Genomic DNA, 15,397 nt, shown 5'->3' with positions numbered 1-15,397 from the left:
TTTACTTCACATTTAAAAAAAAAAATGTAGCTATGTTATGGTATGTGCCTCTCCCGAGTAGTCTCCTTTTATGGAGATTGGCACGCGTGATGCATACTGCGCTATGTGGTGCCTGTTAAACTATTTAACCCATTAGCACTTGTACTACATTGTATTACATTGTGTTCATTCACTGATGAATCAATAAACTATAGAACCCTTTTTCAAAGACTGGCAGATACAGGTATATCTGTTTTTGTAGCTCTATACATTGTATACAGTTGGTTGTGTTTTGATGTTTTCCATATGGTGCTTGAAAAGATCTTGGCTCCTTGCATCTTCTAAGTGCGACTGATTTAGTTTGCTAAATGTTTGAACACATAAACGGTGTTTGAAAGTTTTTGCTAAAAGTTTACTATTTAAAGGTCGATTCCCATTGACATGAAGCTCACAGAATGTGACTTGCTGAGCTATCTAAACCTCCATTCATAAATACCTGAGACAGTCTACCCTTTCCTATTGATCAACAGCCCATCACATGGGTGGTTTAATAAAACCACAAGTAAACACCGCTGTGTTCTGTGCCACTCACGCAGGCCGCGCGCATGCCAATCTCTTTATTAGGACATTTTTAGCACTACCCCCGCGAGGCACATACCATAGACAGGGCCAGAGGGGTGTTTCACAAAAACATTGAAGTAAAACTGTTGAACAAAATCATTAAGATTTTGTCCATTTTTTACTTATTTTGCTTTGTTGACCGAAAGGTTTTTTATTTTGGCTCGGGCCATTATCCGCGTCCGGGCCCCTAGCCGATGTTAAACGTACTTGTTTAAACCGACTGAGCACACATTTATTCCCTTAGTTAAAAGTTAGGGAAAAGGAAATATGCAAATAAAACAGCTCACCTGTTTCACAGTTAATTCCTGACCATTCTGCGGGGCATTGGCAGGAGTATGAAGGTCAAGTTGTTGTAAACAAGTTGCGCCATTCAGACATGGGTCGCTCAAACACGGATTTGAATCTGCAAGACATCAAATATAAATATCATATCCAAATGAAATTTTCAGATGACTGTAAATTCTGAGTTTTCACTTCTGTAGATCCGCTGTTTTGACCCAAAAAAGGCAAACAGTTTCAACGAATGTTTTGAGTTTAATTCAAAAGTGACTGTAAAAAAAACCGGCACAGAATATGGATGTACATTATGATGTAAAAATCCCTACAAATGTCATCAAGTAGAAACTGCCAATTATAGGATGATATGGACACCTGGATGACCCTTACACAATTGAAAATGGCGAGTATCTGATCCCATTTTGGGGGTTATTGTCCAAAACCTTTTTTGGAGAAACAAGCAAAAAAACTTTGTGAAAGAAACAAAACTATTCTTTTTTGCTTTGCGCCCAAGAAATAATTAAATTTATTATAAGTCCATTGTCAACAACTTCTGATGGAGAAGTTGTGGTATCATTCAGCTAACCTTAGGTGCTGTGTGAGCCACCATGCAGATTGCATGCAATGAAAAACACCTCACTTCAGGATTTTTTTTTAAATACTAACTGCAGTTCCGCTGGTATCGGGCGAGTACTGCAACAGTAACGTGTTCTAAAGTTAGCTGTAAAAATATACCCCTACTGCCAACCCAATATACACTCGTGCTAATTGTAATGATAAACATTATAGTCTTTACCTACGATTTCTACATACCTATCTCACAGTTGGTACCGTTGAAGCCAAGGGGGCACTGGCATGTATAGAGATCTAACTCTTGTACGCAGGTAGCGCCGTTCAGACAGGGGTTACTATCACACTCATTGATATCTGTAAATAAGGAAACTTTATATATAGTTTTTTCTAGATTAACCCTCCTATGAAAACATGCATTGTCAGCCTGGTTATTACTTGGGTCAATATTGGTCAAGACCCCCATTGGTTTGTGCACAGTATGCCAGAGGTGAGATACAAACATTTTGACCATTTGTGACCTCTTAAATAGTAGGTTTATTAATAATGAATTGATGGCAGACAAGTAGCATACCAACCTGCTACTTGTAAAGTGATGATCAATGGAGCCTGCTGTGCAGGCCACATGTGAGTGTTTTGTCAAAACCAGACAGAACACATCGAGAAAACATGTCTCTTGACTACAAGCATCTTGACATGAAAGTGGCTGAAATTTACCAATTTTCAATGGCATAATTTTGCCAAGGGAAGTCCATTTTCAAAACTGAAACTGTCATTGTAAAGGGAAAGAACTATATTTTCAACAACAGTTAAATACCCTGTTTTCAAAGCACCCTGAAGAGCGAGTCTTTGACATAATGCTCAGAGAATTATTCATGTATGAGATTACCATTTTCACAGTTTTGGCCATCATATCCAGCCGTGCACAGGCATTGGTAGGCCCCTGTTGATCCATACATGTGGCGTTGTTCAGGCAGGATCGCTAGCACACTCATCAATATCTGGAAAAAAAGATCATCAAATCATCGTGTCCGTGCAACAAAGTTGTATCTCCTGAAATGGCGTGTGACATCATGTACGTGAAATGCGAATTTTTAATGTCAAAAGGTAGTATCTCGCTTAAAATAACCCAGATGTTCACACAAAGTCAATCGACGTCGCGATACGCGAGATACGACCTTGTTACACAGAGCGTATTCATGCAAAATAAAACTTTGTTGCAGAATCGAGTTACGACCTTTTGCACTGATGGGAGGAAATTATGAAAAACGATTTTAGCACTGTGATCCTAGCAATGCCAAGGGTTGATGAGTCTGTCAAGGAATGGTAGATGGCACCCCATGAGTTCTCGTAAAAGCTTCGTGTTTAGAATACAAGTAGGGAGTGTTGGCCTAGTGGTTAGGGTTCATGACTCATGATCAGACAGTCAGGGGTTCAAATCCAGCTGCTGGTCATGTTGTGTCCTTGGGCAAGCCACTTCACCCCAACTTGCCTCTCTCCACCCAGGAGTACAAAAGGGGACCAGCATTAGCTGGGCAGTAACCTGTGATGGACTAGCATCCCATCCAAGGGGGGTAGAAATAATTCTCAGTCGTTTCATGCTACTGAAACCGGAGATAAACGCCGGCCTGATGGGCCACATTGGCTCGTGACACACTAGTTTTGTTTACTTCAGGACACAAGCCAGGCGCAAAACAGTCATACTTTACCATTACATCTGAGGACAAGGCATTGTGTCTATATTATAACACTCTCCCATAGACTAAGCACACAGACTTATTTTGGAAGACCATTTTCAATAAAAGATGTACATGTACATTCGAGGACACAAAGAATATGTTGTTCTCTACTTGTCCTCTTGCTCTATGTAATACACACACACAAGTTCGCGCATATTGCGCTAAGTTCGCACAAGTAATTTTCATCTGAGCCCATATTGTTTTCATGTGAGCACCAGGTATACAACTGCAGAGAATTTGACAGCTCTCTCTTGTTTGTATCTATAGATGATCACAAACCTCAAGTACTGATATTGGTTTTCTGTGTACAATAGAGCATTCCCAAAGGGCAACTGTCTCTTAAGTCTCAAGAATTTTAAGTCATATGTGCAATACCTTTAAAAAAAATCTGATAGACTAATCTGGCTACAGTACTAGCATGCTTCTGGGCGCTCCACTTTTAAAAAAAATTTAGCTCACAGCGTTTATACTGGTTGTCTATGTCCATAGATGTCACACAAAATACTGGATTTTCATCCTCATTTCTTGAATTATTCTAAGATGTGCTGTCTTAGATTCGTAAGTGACTGCGCCATACACGCACACGCACTACTGATTACTAGCACCCACTGGCTTAAACACGCCACATTGCACTTCTTCCGGTTCCAATGGTTCCAATGCTACTCCGTGTGTAGTGAGCGTGGTTTAAGTTGAAATGACGTTACACTTATGAACAGGATAGCACGGAAAAGGCCCACAAACGAAGAAGAAACTGAGTGCATGCCTTTGCTATGGGGAACGCACGGTTTACACTGCAGTCATGGTTCCACTTCCAAGGGGTGTGTGACAACAAATTTGCCAACAGACCATTTGTGTTGGAAGGTAGCCAGGCTTTTTTTGGGGGGGGGGGGGGTGGGCCCCTTTCGCTGCGAAATCAAAAGGGGGAGGGTGAGAGCTGGCAACCATCTGGCTAGTGGGGGTGCTGCAGATGATCTTGGATACTAACGCATGGCGCTTTTCATTGCATCATATATTGCCGACAGAATCGAGTTACGACCTTGTTGCACTGATGGGAGGAAATTATGAAAACGATTTTAGCACTGTGATCCCTAGCAATGCCAAGGGTTGATGAAGTCTGTCAAGGATGGTAGATGGCACCCCATGAGTTCTCGTAAAAGCTTCGTGTTAGAATACAAGTAGGGTGTGGCCTAGTGGTTAGGGTTCATGACTCATGATCAGACAGTCAGGGGTTCAAATCCAGCTGCTGGTCATGTTGTGTCCTTGGGCAAGCCACTTCACCCCAACTTGCCTCTCTCCACCCAGGAGTACAAAAGGGGACCAGCATTAGCTGGGCAGTAACCTGTGATGACTAGCATCCCATCCAAGGGGGTAGAAATATTCTCAGTCGTTTCATGCTACTGAAACCGGAGATAAACGCCGGCCTGATGGCCACATTGGCTCGTGACACACTATTTTTGTTTACTTCAGGACACAAGCCAGGCGCAAAACAGTCATACTTTACCATTACATCTGAGGACAAGGCATTGTGTCTATATTATAACACTCTCCCATAGACTAAGCACACAGACTTATTTTGGAAGACCATTTTCAATAAAAGATGTACATGTACATTCGAGGACAACAAAGATATGTTGTTCTCTACTTGTCCTCTTGCTCTATGTAATACACATACACACAAGGTTCGCGCATATTGCGCTAAGTTCGCACAAGTAAATTTTCATCTGAGCCCATATTGTTTTCATGTGAGCACCAGGTATACAACTGCAGAGAATTTGACAGCTCTCTCTTGTTTGTATCTATAGATGATCACAACCTCAAGTACTGATATTGTCTGGTTTCTGTGTACAATAGAGCATGCCAAAGGGCAACTGTCTCTTAAGTCTCAAGAATTTTAAGTCAATATGTGCAATACCTTTAAAAAAAAATCTGGATAGACTAATCTGGCTACAGTACTAGCATGCTTCTGGGCGCTCCACTTTTAAAAAAAAAATTTAGCTCACAGCGTTTATACTGGTTGTCTATGTCCATAGATGTCAACACAAAATACTGGATTTTCATCCTCATTTCTTGAATTATTCTAAGATGTGCTGTCTTAGATTCGTAAGTGACTGCGCCATACACGCACACGCACTACTGATTACTAGCACCCACTGGCTTAACACCCACATTGCACTTCTTCCGGTTCCAATGGTTCCAATGCTACTCCGTGTGTAGTGAGCGTGGTTTAAGTTGAAATGACGTTACACTTATGAACAGGATAGCACGGAAAGGCCCACAAACGAGAAGAAACTGAGTGCATGCCTTTGCTATGGGGAACGCACGGTTACACTGCAGTCATGGTTCCACTTCCAAGGGTGTGTGACAACAAATTTGCCAACAGACCATTTGTGTTGGAAGGTAGCCAGGCTTTTTTTTTTGGGGGGGGGGGTGGGGCCCTTTCGCTGCGAAATCAAAAAGGGGGAGGGTGAGAGCTGGCAACCATCTGGCTAGTGGGGTGCTGCAGATGATCTTGGATACTAACGCATGGCGCTTTTCATTGCATCATATATTGCCGACAGACACACAATTTTGCTGACAGGGCAGCGAATTTGCAGACAACAATTATAAATCAATAGTGAGGTGTGTGACACCAGGTATATCAATATTTTAACTCACTTAGAATATTGGCGAATGGCTATATTGTCAGCATCATGCCTTACCTATCTCACAATGTGTGCCAGTATGTGATGCCATACACTGGCAGATGTATCCATTCACTCCCTCAATGCAGGATCCATTATTCTGGCAAGGACTGCTGGAGCACTCTTCAATATCTGTAAAAAGAATATTTCAAAAAAAAACGATATACAGGATTTATTATGGTTACTATTAGCTTTCATCCGGGATAGCCCCACGACTATGCACTACCTTTGATCACGAAACACGATTTTGTCTACAGCATTCTTTATATTTCCAAAAATCAGTCAATTGACTGATCGATGGAAATCACCTACATTTTTTTATTCTTCTAAATAAAAGCAAACCAGACGGAATAATTTCACGGGGTGTTTAGTACCAGTACAATCTTTAATCCAAGTAAGCTTTTTGACAATAGTTTGGTAGGTTGTTTTTGAGATAAATGCAAATGATCCTATATGCCATTCAAAGGACCACCCAAAACCAGGCTAGAGAAGGTAATTTTGTGTTTCTGATACATATTCATTAGTGACAAGCTTTGAACTGCTTATGATATTCCATAGTTGGTACGCTTACCTGCTTCAACATGTTTTTCCTGAGTAACCGGGCAAGCAGATACATCTGAATGCATTGTTGCCTTCAAAGCATGTGCCTCCGTTTAAACACGGCTGGCTTGAACACTCAATGGTTTCTATAACAAAACAAAGAAATATCAAACTTTTCAACAATGTACTCAGTCACTATGTTTTGAATATAATGTATTAAGGGCCTGTCTCAATTCATATTTGGGATGAGTTCCGGACAAGTTGTGACATTGTATCTGGCATAAGTTGCAGGATTCTGAACACTTCCCGCAATCTTCCTGCAATGAAGTATCAGTATTGGTGAGTCAAGCAGTTGCTACTGAAGAGCATGGGTATGCGTCTTTAAACTGACCTATTTCACATTGCAGGCCACTCCATCCTAAGGGACATGTGCAGTTGAAGTGAGTGTAGTAATTGGTGCAGTTTCCTCCATTCAAACAGGGAGAGTTGACACATGCATCCACAGCTGGAAAGAAAATCAGTACAGTCACAAAGGAAAAATAGTGACCGTGGGTTTTCTTTGAAGATTAAAATGTTAAAAAAATGGCAGTGAAAGAAATACGGTTCAGTGCTCTACCCTAAAATAATTTGAAAAAAAACAAACACTAGGGACACTAGGTGCATTATAACAATTTCTAAAAGTTGAACAAAGAAGTTGACTGGAGTGGGATTTGAACCTGCGCCTCCGACTGCCGTTCCAGTTCTCCACCAACTGAGCTATCCAACCCTATGTTGGCAGTTCAATTTGTCAATGTCTTTGTTCAAGGGGCGCTAGTCAGAAGCTATAAACCCGTATATGCCATGTAGCCAGGGATCATGCCCAAAGTCACGATGCTAGCAGCACAAGGAATGCTGCAAACCTGGGAAATAGCAAATGGGGATCACTCAGAGAGCATATGGGTTTATGGCTTCTGACTAGCGCCCCTTTAACAAAGACTGACAAAATGGGGAACCGCCAACATAGGGCTGGGAAGCTCAGTTAGTAGAGTACCGGAACGTCAATCCAGAGGTCGCTAGTCAATTTTTTGTTCAACTTTTAAAACTAAAATATTTGATTTGATTTATTGCTCCATATATCGCATACAAAGTGGCACAATAAGTGAACAAGTTAGTACAAATGAATATATAAAAGAGAGGAAATACAGAACAAACACCACTCAAAATCCAAAGAAGATGTTTCAAAACTTGACCTGTTTCAGCTCAGGGATACTACACTTTTCAAGAAACAATGAAAACCATGAACAAGTTTTTGATCACGAAACATGATTTCATCAATATCATTCTTCACTCATTTCAAAAATCAGTCAATTAAGTGATTGTTGGAATTACTTCTTGGATTTTTTTTTTAACAGTAAGCCACACGAAATAATCTCACATGGTGTTTGGTGTCAGTACGTTCTTTAATCCAAGTAAGCTCTTTGATAATAATTTGGTGGGATACTTTTGGGGAAAAATGCAATGCCTTTAATTTTTATTTGGTTTTTATGTTTGGATTATTTTGGTTCAGTGTGTCTCTGGAACGCAAGTCTGAAATGTGGCATTAACTTACCAATGTCACAAATACTTCCAGTCCATTCGATGGAGCACAAGCATTTGTATGATGTATCCAAGTTGCGACATGTTGCGTTATTCATTGCACGGGCTGCTACCACATGGGGATGTATCTAAACAGTAAAATGAACAGTACCATAGCATCAAGTTAAGATTAGGCTAGATTTAATCCCTTGGGTCATTCATAATCCCTTTTCTTGTAAAGACTGCGTATTTGTTCAATTTCTGGACATTCCCCACATGCAAGTCTCGTACTTTGATGGAATTTTGAAATGAAATGCAGACCTTTTTAATCCGACATCCAACAGTTCAAGCAAGCTACATGTAGGTAATATTGTGCCAATGACGTCACAGTCAGAAAATGATGGTTTTTTTTATACCTTCATCAAGTCTCAATAAATTACTGATACACAAAACTGCTCCAAATTCTTTATTTTCTCAAGTATTCATCATTGTCTTAACCATTTGCAGATGTTTTCATAAACTTGGTCCATAAACTTTATAATATGAATGTTCAGCACAACAGCGACTTGCAATTTGAATTTTTGGAGAATGATACAAGTGCATCTTAATTTTATGAAATTAGAGTCAAAATGTGTTTTGCAGCATTCGTTGGCGATTCATTTGATGCCCATGTTTAAAAGGTGTGTGGCAATGATGACAGAAAAAATTTTTTTACAGAGAACGTGAATATGCTTACAACTATGTTTCAACATTTCATGTTTGAATTTATGATCTTACATGAGCAGTCATTGCACATTAACATATTTAACTAAAATTTATCTTGTATGATGGATTTTTCATTTGGCTCTTTCTGCAAACCTGCTGAAAACTTCAGGTCAGATTGAGTTGACACTTGGTATGTACAGGGACGTGTCCGCGACGTGCTAGAGGTGAAAATTTAAATGACATCATGATGACATCATCATGTGTCGCATGATGTCCATTAAATATACATTATTTGAAGCCCAGTATCTAGAGAATTACAGGTCAGATTGGATTGAAACATCGTATGTACACAGACAGGGACATGTTATTGGTGAAAATTGTAATGACATCATGATGTTACATCATATGTCACATGACGTTACATTAACGATAGGGTTGAAACTTGGTATGTATATGGACAGGGACTTGTTACATGCAAAAATGAGATGAAGTTCATATGAGCACTGTGTGAGACATCTGCACTAGTGGGCAAGGGTAGTTAGTTTATGTCGCACCCAGGCAAGCTTTACGAATTGTTTTCAACAAGTTTCAGACAGCACCAAGAATATGCTGCTTATAACATTACGTCAGCGAAGAGCAAAACCAACTATCAAAGTTTATTTTAATAAGTCTCCGTTTGACGTACCTATTTCACAGCGATCTCCAATGTAACCATCAGCACACTGGCACTCATAGAAACCAACACTGTCGACACAAGTACCTCCATTGTGGCAAGGATTGCTGGCACATTCAGCAATATCTGAAAAACAAATGTAAGTTCCGATGAAATCAGCCAACAATGTCTAAATCATTAAAGTGCACAACAAGGTCATAATACATCTTTTTTCTGACAGGTGTTTCAGAGTCATGCCAAATAGTATTATACAAATACAGCATGGTTTGAAGGGAAGTAGTGGAAGTTACTGGTCCCTCAGTGTAGGTCAGCTTGACTACCTCCCGACGCGAAGCAGAGGGAGGTAGTCAAGCTGACCTACATCGAGGGACCAGTAATTCCAACTATTTTCCAGAAATAAACCATGCTGTATTTGTTTACTACACCTCATAAATATTTAGTAGCCTCATGGAATCCTTGAAATGCACCTCTAGGGTGTTTGCTGCCTTTTTGTACTGTTTTATGCTAATGCAAAACTCTATATTCACAAGAAAAAATGTAATGTCATAAACAACAGAAAATTCGGTGCTCTTCTAGCTGATTCAGCACAAAAAAGTAGCCCAACTTTTTTATTGCTGCGGTAAATTTCCTTTGTTTGGTGATTCATTTCATTACAGCATAAGCAAACTTTATGAACAAAATGTTTCAAGAAGCAAATTTGGGGGTTTACAATTTGAACCCAAACCCCTCAATCAAAGACTGCGTGCAACAGTGCCTCACTTGTTAGAAAAAGAACATGAAGAAAGTTTTCAAAAAATGGTGAGTTTGTCGTGTGCATGTTATACTTACAGGTTTTTTGCATGATGAATTTTACTTGACAGCACTATTTGAAAAACAAAAACAAAGCACTTCAAGTGCCTCACCGATTTGACAGTTGTCCCCTTGCCACCCAGTGGTACAGTTGCAGCTGTAAGCATTCAGCAGGTCACACATGTTGCATTGTTCTGACAGGGGCTGCTGCTACACTCATCAATGTCTGGTCAAAAACAAGAAAAGCAACAAATACAGATTTATATCAAACAAAACTGACTTTGCACCAATCACAAATACCTGAGAATCAAATTGAATATAAAAATGAGATGTTCAGAGCACAGCAAAGTAAAGCAGTTAGCTCCTACCTGTTTCACACCTATCCCCTGTATAGCCAGGAACACATTGACATGAATAGGAGTCAACCCCCTCATTGCATGACGCACCGTTCAGACATGGGTTACTAGCACATTCCAGAATTTCTAAGCAAAACAAAACAAAGGCAAGTAGATAGATGAGCAGTTCTCGTTGCTCGAGTGCTGAAAGCGAATTAAATGCCATTGAACATTCGGTAATCTCTTATATTTTGAACGTGGTATGCCTTTCATACTATGCAAGCACTGTCATGACTGTTGATATATGACATTGCGTGTGTTACTCATTGATATGCTTCATTCTCTTTGTGTGGCAAGGCCAATAACAAAAAAACTGGGTTTTTTCCATTGGCATTGTCAATTAAAGGATTTTGTTTTTGGTTGCTTTGCACACAACAGATCCGCCCTGCCGGTAGACTGGTTCCCAATGCCTACATTATCAATTCTAAAAGGAGGCGGGAACAAGTCCATCTTGCAAGAACTGAATTATTGTCAGGCTGCAAACAATTCATAATTTGAAAAGTAATTAAAGGTAGAGGGGACCACCTGCAGCAATCTAAAAAGTAACTGACCAAATTATTTTCAAGAAGCTTACTTGGTTTAAGATAGTAATGACACTGTGAATATATTTCTTTTGGCGTGCAGTCATTTCGAAGAAAACAATACAAGGTCATTTTCAAGGATGTGTCAAGTGAAACATTCTTGGCATTTCCATTTGTAGTTGGTCTGTCACTGGGCAAATCCGAGAATGGGTGCAAAGTGTTGACACGAATGTAATCGAGATCCAGAATATTGTGTTTTTTGCAAAATATGCAGCATTCACAGAGCTAAACCTTCATCGGGTTAGTTCAGCACTTGCTTTAGATTTTGGGCACTTTTGTTGTTTCAAACCAAACAAATGCACAAATGACAACTGTCCATTGTACCTTTAAACTAAACATGGGCAAATTTTTTTGGTTGATGTCCCATTGAAAAGTGAACAACATTTGTATTGCTAGAAAGATAGCAATTTAAAAATAAAATCTTTTTTTGGAGTGAAACTCAACAATACATGGACAGAACACCTTCTGAAGATGTTTACTTCATGTTTGAGTTCATCAAGGAGAGAACATACTCCGAATCAAGACAGTGTTCAAAATATATACTGCAAAAGCTCATGGATGCATTAGGCAAATGGTCACATCTATGTATGTTTACAACTGCACATGTAAACAAACCTGTTTGGCAGTTTGTGCCGTTGAATCCTGGGGCACATGTGCAGTTATACTGGTTGATGCCGTCATACATGTTGCTCCATTCATACAAGGGTTGCTTGCACATTCATCAATATCTGCCAACAAAATAAGAAAAGGTGGCATATACAACACGATCTCTGACAACCATGACAAGTTGTATGGCGCAAGCGTTCCTTCAACGTCAAATAACATAAGAGCTATCTGGTTCTGAGGGACAATTCATTTGCATCACCATTGATTTGTAAGTAGAACATGCATGCATTCTGCGCATGATTATAATTTGGGCTTCATGACTACTAGCGAACGCCCATAAGCGGGACACAATGAGTCTGCACACTGGTCGCTCACGTACTGTATGACATGAAGTACACGAACCGAATGTGATTATGAATGTAACGAACACATACAGTAAACTCTCGTTAAGTCAATTCGGATAAGTTGAAAGTCTATTTATCTCGAAGTAATACTCTATTCCCGTCATGAGAATGGGATATTATGTGCATGAATACCCCCGTAACTCAAAATGCCGCAACGGTGCCTCTTGATTTTTCGCCTCTAGTGCCTTGCTAGAGCAAGCATTCTACCCCAAATTTCACACTAAGAGACTTTCATCACGTTTTTAACTTGTTCATTGAACTTGAGTGACCACCCGTTACAAAGTTCAGACAGAATTGTTTTGTTTGTGGTGCTTTTTTCGATTTTATTGTGAACTTTACACTGTACCCTTTTAAAATGGCCCAAATATAAGACATTATCTTCTTACAAACATGTAGTTAGATGTGTAAGTGGGGATAACAAGGTTTATCAGAATTTGTCAAGTTTAAAGAAATTCTTAAATGTTCACTCAGGAAATGCTGAGATTTGTTCACGTGCGCCGTGTTAAGAATATCGTCAGATTTTGAGCCCATTTTCTGAATGTCGCCACATTTGTTTTATTTTGTTGTGAATTTCCATACGCCCAAGGACAATGCTTTGTGTGTCCCTTTGTCCCTGTAATATAAAATATAACACTCTCCTATAGACTAAGCACATAACTGTACGATCGAGGACCGTTTTTAAACAAAAGACCCACACACTCAAGGACTGAAAGGATCTTTTGTTCTCCTAAGCATTTCTTTAATAAACTGTGTCGGAAATTAAACTCACCAATTTCACAGTTGTCCCTTGCCATCCAGCGGTACAGTTGCAGCTGTATGCATTCAGCAGGTCAACACATGTTGCATTGTTCTGACAGGGGCTGCTGCTACACTCATCAATGTCTGGTAATATACAAATAATGAATGGTTATGAGTGCAATGGTAAGAATAATTTCATGAGGTTACGGATGGAATGTATGTTGCTGACTGACACTCCCCCCCCCCCTACATTTTTTTTCGGATATCATCAGCGCCCTTTTTCTACTCTCGGGGAGACCACATCTACGAGTTATGTCTTGCAGACTTTTTGACTCGCATCTAATAATAATCAGATGTAGCTTTTGTGAATAGGGATGTGTTCACATAGGGATGTATGTGGACAGAGCTTCAAAATGGTGTTTGTGTTTAAATTCCGTACTGAAAAGTGCATGATTCTTGTACTAAAAGAAAGCTTATGAATTGGGCTTTCATATCCTAGATTTTGAAAGTGCTACATGCAGAACTTCACCAAAAAAATGGTCCCGACACTTGGGTTTCAGGGTTTTTTTTTTACTCACCCTGTATTTCTTTAAAATATGTCTTTGTAGACATATCAAAGGTTACAAGTATCAATGAAAGTGAACATATAAAAAAATCTCCCCTTTATTTTTTTTGCATTTTTTCTCCACTATTGCTTGTTCCCAGTTCCGTCTCATTTTGCTAGAACGCCTAACATATACTAAGCATGAATTTCTTTGTAGTAATTCTCAGAACAGCGTCCCCCCTCAGCTCTAAGGTGAAATGAAGTGATATCCCATTTCTTTGAGGGTTAAGGGGTAAGCAGAAACTATGGTTGTGAGTTGCTTACCAGTTTCACACCTATCCCCTGCATAGCCAGGAACACACTCACATGAGTAGGAACCAACACTCTCAGTGCACGATGCACCATTCAGACATGGGTTACTGGCACATTCCTGGATATCTGAAGAAAAAACGAAAGTAGCGAATACCATTATTCAAAGTTTTCCATCGCCTGCTCATTCAAATAAACTGTCATGGTAAGCTGTGGGCTCCATGCAAGAACAGGGGAGGTTTTGGAGATAGCACCCACAAACTGGTTAGGTTGTTTCTCAGTAGTTGACAAATTCTAATGACATTTTGACAAATACATTTTGACAAATTCTATAAAGTAGTCACACAGGACTTACTGCACAACTCAAGTTGCCAAATGCGTCACTGTAAATGAGAAAAACTGAACCCGTTTAGGAACTTTTAAGCACTTCTTTACCATTTTATGTTTGGAAGACAGGTCTTACGGGCAAATAAAGCGAAGCATAGATGACTAAATGTGAAATATTTACAAGCCAGTGTTGCAGTTCAATTCCAAAAAAAAGCGTCTGTGTCCTTTGGCAGGATACTTTACTACAATTGCCTCTCTCCACCCAGGAGCATAAATGGGTACCTGTGACGGTAGCGATCAAATTACACTTATCCCAGGCAGCTGCAGAAAACTAGTCTATTGGCCTGATGAACAGGGGTAATAATTGTGAAGCACTTTGATCAATATACAAGCACCACATTGTTATTTACTAGTGGAAAATAATTGTGTGTATGGTTACAAGTACAGTGAAACAAGTACCAGTTTGTGATCAAACAGGAGTGTGTGCATACCGTTTGACAGTTTGTGCCGTTGAATCCTGGGGCACATGTGCAGTTGTACTGGTTGATGCCGTCATTACATGTTGCTCCATTCATACAAGGGTTGCTTGCACACTCATCAATATCTATCGACATAAACAGTAAAGCATGTTACAACCACGCAGATGCCAGACAACCACGCAGATGCCAGATAATCATAACCATTCCTATGACCTGTTTATCCCCTGCAACTGACCTTTCAACATCAAATTTTTCAGAAGCTCTCTGGTTCTGTGGGACCATGCATTACAGCCCCATTATTTTATGAGAGGACATTATGAAACACTTGAGAGCAGAAATTCCATGGGATCCCTTATTAATTGTTCTGTCTTAAAGTTAATATACAACATTGCATTCATCAAAACTACCAAATTATTATGAAATACCTTACTTCACTGTAAGTGAATTATAGTCCCAAGCATCCTGTGCAATCATGACACTTAGAGAAGTGCGTTTGGTTCATTATTATGTATGAAGTGTCAAAAAGAAGCTGTGCACATAGAAATACTGAGCGTACCATTTTCACAGTTTGGTTCCATTGTAGCCATCTGGGCAGACACAAGCGTACCTACTGGTACCTTCATAGCACAAACCGCCATTTTGGCACGGGTTACTCCTACATTCTATGGTTTCTGTATCAGTGTTAAAATAAAAACAATAAAGAGACACACAGCTGTAAATAATCAATACCAAATCATTTACTTCCACAAAAAAAGTTGAATACTTATCAACATCAGAACTGGATGTGAAGAAAAATACTTCAGATCAGTTTTGTATGTGTGTCCATCACAAGTCCCTAACAAGTCCATCACAAGTCCAGCGACAAGTATATTACAAGTCTGTTCACA

The 15,397-nt window shown here is 39.7% G+C and overlaps 1 protein-coding gene across 1 annotated transcript; it reads right to left on the bottom strand.

Moving 5' to 3' along the window:
• Window positions 1-887: 887 nt before the first annotated feature.
• LOC115927599 (fibropellin-3-like) lies at window positions 888-15,148 on the bottom strand (the record flags this gene model as incomplete). The annotated part of the gene is made up of 8 exons (XM_030993683.1): window positions 15,067-15,148; window positions 13,720-13,833; window positions 12,883-12,995; window positions 7,995-8,109; window positions 6,481-6,552; window positions 5,885-5,998; window positions 1,690-1,803; window positions 888-1,003 (listed from the first exon to the last, which is right to left on the bottom strand). Coding segments are annotated over exons 1-8 (840 nt in total), but the record flags the coding sequence as incomplete, so codon positions are not given.
• Between the last annotated feature and the right edge of the window lie 249 nt (window positions 15,149-15,397).

This window comes from Strongylocentrotus purpuratus, unplaced genomic scaffold (assembly GCF_000002235.5).
Source record: "Strongylocentrotus purpuratus isolate Spur 01 unplaced genomic scaffold, Spur_5.0 spur5_contig_85, whole genome shotgun sequence".
Lineage (NCBI taxonomy): Eukaryota > Metazoa > Echinodermata > Echinoidea > Camarodonta > Strongylocentrotidae > Strongylocentrotus > Strongylocentrotus purpuratus.
The sequence above is the reverse complement of the archived record's forward strand: the minus strand, read 5'-3'. Positions and strand labels throughout refer to the sequence as shown.